This window comes from Ananas comosus, linkage group 21 (assembly GCF_001540865.1).
Source record: "Ananas comosus cultivar F153 linkage group 21, ASM154086v1, whole genome shotgun sequence".
NCBI lineage: Eukaryota > Viridiplantae > Streptophyta > Magnoliopsida > Poales > Bromeliaceae > Ananas > Ananas comosus.
The window spans coordinates 3,313,029-3,318,549 of NC_033641.1; the positions used below are offsets into that span (position 1 = coordinate 3,313,029).

General features: G+C 42.1%; 1 protein-coding gene across 1 annotated transcript; it reads left to right on the forward strand.

Annotated features, from left to right (window-relative positions):
- On the forward strand, positions 4,267-5,143 carry LOC109726803. Its single transcript, XM_020256592.1, has one exon. The coding sequence runs from the start codon at positions 4,310-4,312 to the stop codon at positions 4,751-4,753; it is 444 nt and encodes a 147-aa protein (XP_020112181.1). The 5' UTR covers positions 4,267-4,309; the 3' UTR covers positions 4,754-5,143.

Below are 5,521 nucleotides of genomic sequence, written 5' to 3' on the forward strand. Positions count from 1 at the left end.
ATTAAAAATTGTTGATTTTGAACCCTTTCAATCGCTAGAAAAATGATACTGAAAAATCACAAAAATTATTTTCTAGATAGTTCAAATACGCTAAATCAAGTCTAACAGAGCCGATCGTCGATCGAAAGCTCTATCATTGAAAACGACTTATATAGGAGCACGGAGGCCTTCGTGCTCCTCATAGCACACAAGACCTACTATACATATATATATATAGAGTCCGGCTATGGTGCTTGTAAAAGAACCAAGCACTTGGTGCTTGTAAATTTTTTACAGTTAGATCTTTACCTTTGATCATTTTTACCCATTAGATTATACTATTCAACCAACCACCCACTCAACCCTAGGGGCCCACATCATCCTAACCGCACATCCTTTAATCCAAGGGCCGACATCATCCTAACCGCACATCCTTTAATCCAAGGGTAAAAATTAGTACGCTTCATATAGATAATTATATAATATTAATTATATATTAGTATATTAATCATATAGCTATCTATTATATAAATAACATAAGCTAAATACTATAACTAGCACCAAGTCTCATCTTCTCTTGTTTACCGTAATTTTTGCCCATTGGATTAACGAGATATGCCGTTCGGATGATGGGCCCCATAGGTTTGAGCGGTTGCGCTTGAAAGTAATCTAATACGGCTGAATATTTGAATCAACTTTCAAGTGCTAGATCTAACGTGGACAAATTTGTAGCACGCTAAGTCTCGGGTCCTTATTTAATAGGGCATAGGTACGGACTCTATATATAAACATATTTACTATTACTACCGAGAGAGAGACCGAGAGAACGAGAGATAGCCGAGATGAGAGAGAGAGAAAAGAAGAGAGACTGCGCTGTCTCTAAGTTCCGCCACGTTAGGCTCACTCGCCTCAGACTGGGGGTCTTTCGATATTCTTGATTTTCAAATCCGACGATTCGTTCTCCGCCTTAGACTTGATCTCTTAGCCATTGATCTAGAATAATAATTACTATATTTCCGATTATCACTCTTACCTTAGCAATTCCGAGAGAGAGATCAAATCAATACTGTAACGCCTTACAAATAAAAACTCTAAAAAAATTAACTACACTATAATTTTTCTGATCACAAATATTAACTCGTGTTATTATAGATAACACGAATTGTTATCAAAATTTCATCTATTTGAACACTTCTACCCGATTAAATGAAAAACTTTAGCCACGATCTAACCCATTAAACATTATTGAATTTGAACCCCCTTTTTGATCAACTATCAATGAATCAAAAAATTCCGCAAAAATTTATTCTAGAAACTTCAAAATACGCCCTAAGATCAATTCTACACTGAGACCGATCGTCGATCTCAAACATTTTCCATCACTCTACAATACCGGTCTCATCAGCACCGGCAGCGCCCGTCCGTGCTTCCGAGCACACCCAGCCACCCCTGCCTTCAAAATATTCACCATTATATTTACAATATATATATACTTATCCTATCTACTCTTATCGTATATCTCCCATCCCTCTCACCTACTATCCTTACCCCCCTGGTTACCTATCTCCTAATACTATACCGCATATAACCCCCGACTACGTATCTATATCTACCCCCTCATCATACCCTACATACATATAATAACCACTCCCTCAACAATGTCACCCCACCTCTCACCAATCCTCTTTCTCAACGCTAATCTTTTTAAAACAAAGACAAATTCAACTCCGACATCCCAACATATAAAGCCTCGTACCAATATATACCCACACTCAACCAGTCTACTCCAGGTCAACCATCTCTCACCCTCAACACCTCCCACTCAATAATACCTTAGTAATATATATATATATATACCTAACGAGTCTCGCCCCCTACTATAACCTCACATACCCACGCAGCATCACTTGTCTCCCCACCCAGTCTCGCCGTCCAGACTCCACCCCCCCTTTGCATCCATTTTCACCCCTCTACGCACCCTCATCACATCAACCACCCACCTACCCAACCCCCGCCAGCCCCACACATCATACACCACACAATCTCTCAATCCCAAAATCAATGCCCGCACAAACTTGGTAGCACCCAATGATTTTCGGTGCCTATTCAATCCACGCCATAATACCCCCTAGTCTACACTAGTCCCTGGCTACTATACCCCCTCATCCACCACGAAGCCACTTTGTTCTCCACCGCCCCCCATCTTCCCCGCTCTAGACACCTCACCCCCCCACCCTTTGAAATCATTTTCACCCCCCCATCCCTCCCGCTTACCCAATTACATTTAACCCCCCAACCCACCCCATCTCAACCTAGCCCCCCAGGCCGCACATCATCATAAACCACCACACTCCTCATCAATGCCGAAAACTGTAGCACCAACCCTACTCCTGGTCCATACATCAGCCACACACTCACCCCTAGTCTACCTACGACGTCTGCCTACTAATCCCTCACCATACCACCAAGCAAGCACTTGTGCTACCAAGTTTCCGCCAACCGTGGCTACCATTTTTTCCCGATGATGCGGCTTCCAAATCCCAACCGATCGCTTGATAGACTGATCCCTACACTAATGAACCCAGTAAGAAACAATTTCGGCAATTCGACTGTCATTACCCTACTCATAACACAATAGTCTAAAACTTGAAACGCCCGAAAAAATAAAAATCTCACGAAAAATGATGACAAAGATTCCAAATTTACCAGACACATACTACTGACCTCCACCTAAATCGTGAAAGAACTTAATCAACCATCTTCAAAAATCAGGCATTTGTTCTCTTTAACAGCGTTAAACCTCCAGCATTCAACCACACGCAACACATCGCGCATCCTCAACACAGCTGATTAATGAATCCTTTCATCACCACAACACACTGTCGCACCAAAACTTTGAAATTTAGTTCTCCAAACTACTCTTCAATAGTCAGCAACATCCAACGCGACTGCCGACCGTCGATCTGATAGTCCATCATCGAAAATCAACTTGTAGTCACGGAGTCTCCGCTGCATCGCATATCATAGTACCGGACAAATACTAATACTACTAATAATACATACTATATATTATAATATACATAAAAGCACGTTATCATTCAAATTGGTTGTCGACAAACCCAATTTCGGCGAAAATTAGCGCGCCATTTTCCTTTCCGACGAAAAATTCATATAAGAATAAAAATGAAAAAATAGAAACAGCAATGAATACTTAAAGTTCTCTATAACAGATACGATTGAAAACTTAAAATATAAATTTTTCTATTTAATTTCAAAGTAAGTTCTATAACAGATTACGGGTCGGAAAACTCCCCCCTACTACTAAGATACCTTTCTATTCTTATTTTAACAATACTCTTTTCACATATTACTCTCATTACATTTCAAATAATTTTCTTCTTTAAGATAACGCTCATTTAAAAAAATCTTCTATACTCCCATCAAAAATTTTATTTCCTAACCAATTTTTTTTATATTAATTCACAAAGTAATCTTTTCGCCATTAAGATTACTGTACTTCATCTTCACCACTATTAAAACTATCACTCCTTTAAATAGCCCGCCTTGATCTACTATCCTTAAATTCTTCCTAACTATCATCACTTTGGCAATCATATAATAATATGACCCTAAAATTCCAAAAATCAATTTCAAAAAATTCATTAAACCTTCCTTTACATACATTATTCGCCGTGTATTCTGGCCACGTACATTACTATGATAATACTATATAGTATATATATATATTAGATATATTACTATATATTATATTTATATTCGTATTCCCAAGGCGACCAGACTAACCTGACCAGATTGCGTTATCCCAGCGACCACTCTACGCTGCCAGCACAGCAACAATGTGGAATCCTGTCGTGATATAATAAGTGGTAACTAACTCCAAAGGATAAACATAAGCAAATCTCTATGCTCTAGGTAATTCTAGCTAGCTAGCTAGCCTAGGTATTACATGACAAAATGCATGTTGAGCCTGCATGCATGCATGTTTAAAATAATTAATCCTTCTTAATTAATTTCGGTCGATTATTAAAATTTTAAACTAAAACGCAAGGCAACAAAAATAACACCTCGTTCGTTCCACCTCCTCCCTTTATAAGTATATAATATATCCAACCAATTGTTCCTTCCGTTTCCCCGGCCCTCTTCTTCTTTTACGCTAGCTATCGCCTCCCCTACACACTAACCTTAACTTTCAAAATAATAATTAGCTTCTATATCAAAATCATTAAAAAAAAAAAAAAAAAAAAAAGAGAGAGAAAGAGAGCGAGAGGCTTAATATATAAAGTAATTTGTAGAGAGAGTCTGATCAGTTATGCCGAGTGCAGCAGCCACAAGTAGCCGTGCGAGGGAGGAGAGCGGGGTGCTGAAGCTGGTGCACCCTGGGGGGATCGTCGAGGTGCACCGCCGCCCGGTGGCGGCGTCCTACGTCATGGCACGGAACCCGCGGCACTTCGTGACGCGGCCCGACGTGTTCCGGTTCCCGTGGTTCGTGGTCCGGCCCGACTCCCTGCTGCGGCCCGGCCGCGTCTTCTTCATCGTCCCCTGCCACACCCTCTACCGCCTCCTGCGCAGCTCCAAGTCTCCGCCCCCCCGCCTGCTGCCCCCCACGCCACCGCCGTCGGCGACAGAGAAGGCCGATCCGGCGCCGCATGGGAATTGTAAGCTCAAGTCATGCCTGAAGAAGGGGAACTCCGCGAGATCGCTGGACGGCCGGAGAGTCCAGTTCGTGCTTCCCGAGACCGAGGATGAAGATTAAGGTGGCGGAGGCGAATTACGAGAGCGAAGATCCCCGCGAGGAGTCGTGGTGAGTTCTCAAGCTAGCTAGGTTGCATGTACAGTTTGCTTTCTCTCATAGCAATCTAAAATTAAACAGTTAAAGTGTGTGTGTAAGGGCGTCTATGAGCGTGCGAGGCGACCCGTCTCTCTAGATCTGTTGTACCAACGAGAACTAGCTAGTTTGTTTATACACTAGTTGAGATCTAGTGCGTTCCGTCTCGGCAATAATTAATTACAGCCTGTCTTAATTTCTTTTTCTTTTTTGCTTTTTGGGTGTCATCTAGCTAGCACAGAACTTTATTAATAAGATACATTAGGAATAATTTATGCTCATGTGCATTTAGAAATAGATGATATATATTACAATATGAACAAGGCCTTTTTGCATAAAAAATTCACTTATTTTGGGCTTTTGCAAAACCGGATCACCTTTTTCGTTTTTGCAGATTTGGTCCGTTTTTTCAGCAAACTGACCAAAATACCCTTATTACTTTTTCTCTTTTCTCTTTCTCTCTCCTCTTCGTTTCTGTCGTTCTTTTTTTTTTTTCTCGCCAAAAAAAAAGGCGGACCGTCGCCTTCTTCTTCACCGTCGCCTCCCTCCTCACCATCCTTCTTCACCGTCGCCTCCCTCCTCACCCTCCTCTCCACCGCCCACGACCCCCTCCTCCTCTCCTCCGCCGCCGCGGACGCCCACCCCGATCCCGTCGCCGCGGCGGCACGCCGCAACGGCCGGGTGAACGGGGGTCCG

Bases quoted from the DNA above. Each gene is read 5' to 3' on its own strand.
- LOC109726803 (XM_020256592.1), top strand. From the start codon at position 4,310: ATGCCGAGTGCAGCAGCCACAAGTAGCCGTGCGAGGGAGGAGAGCGGG.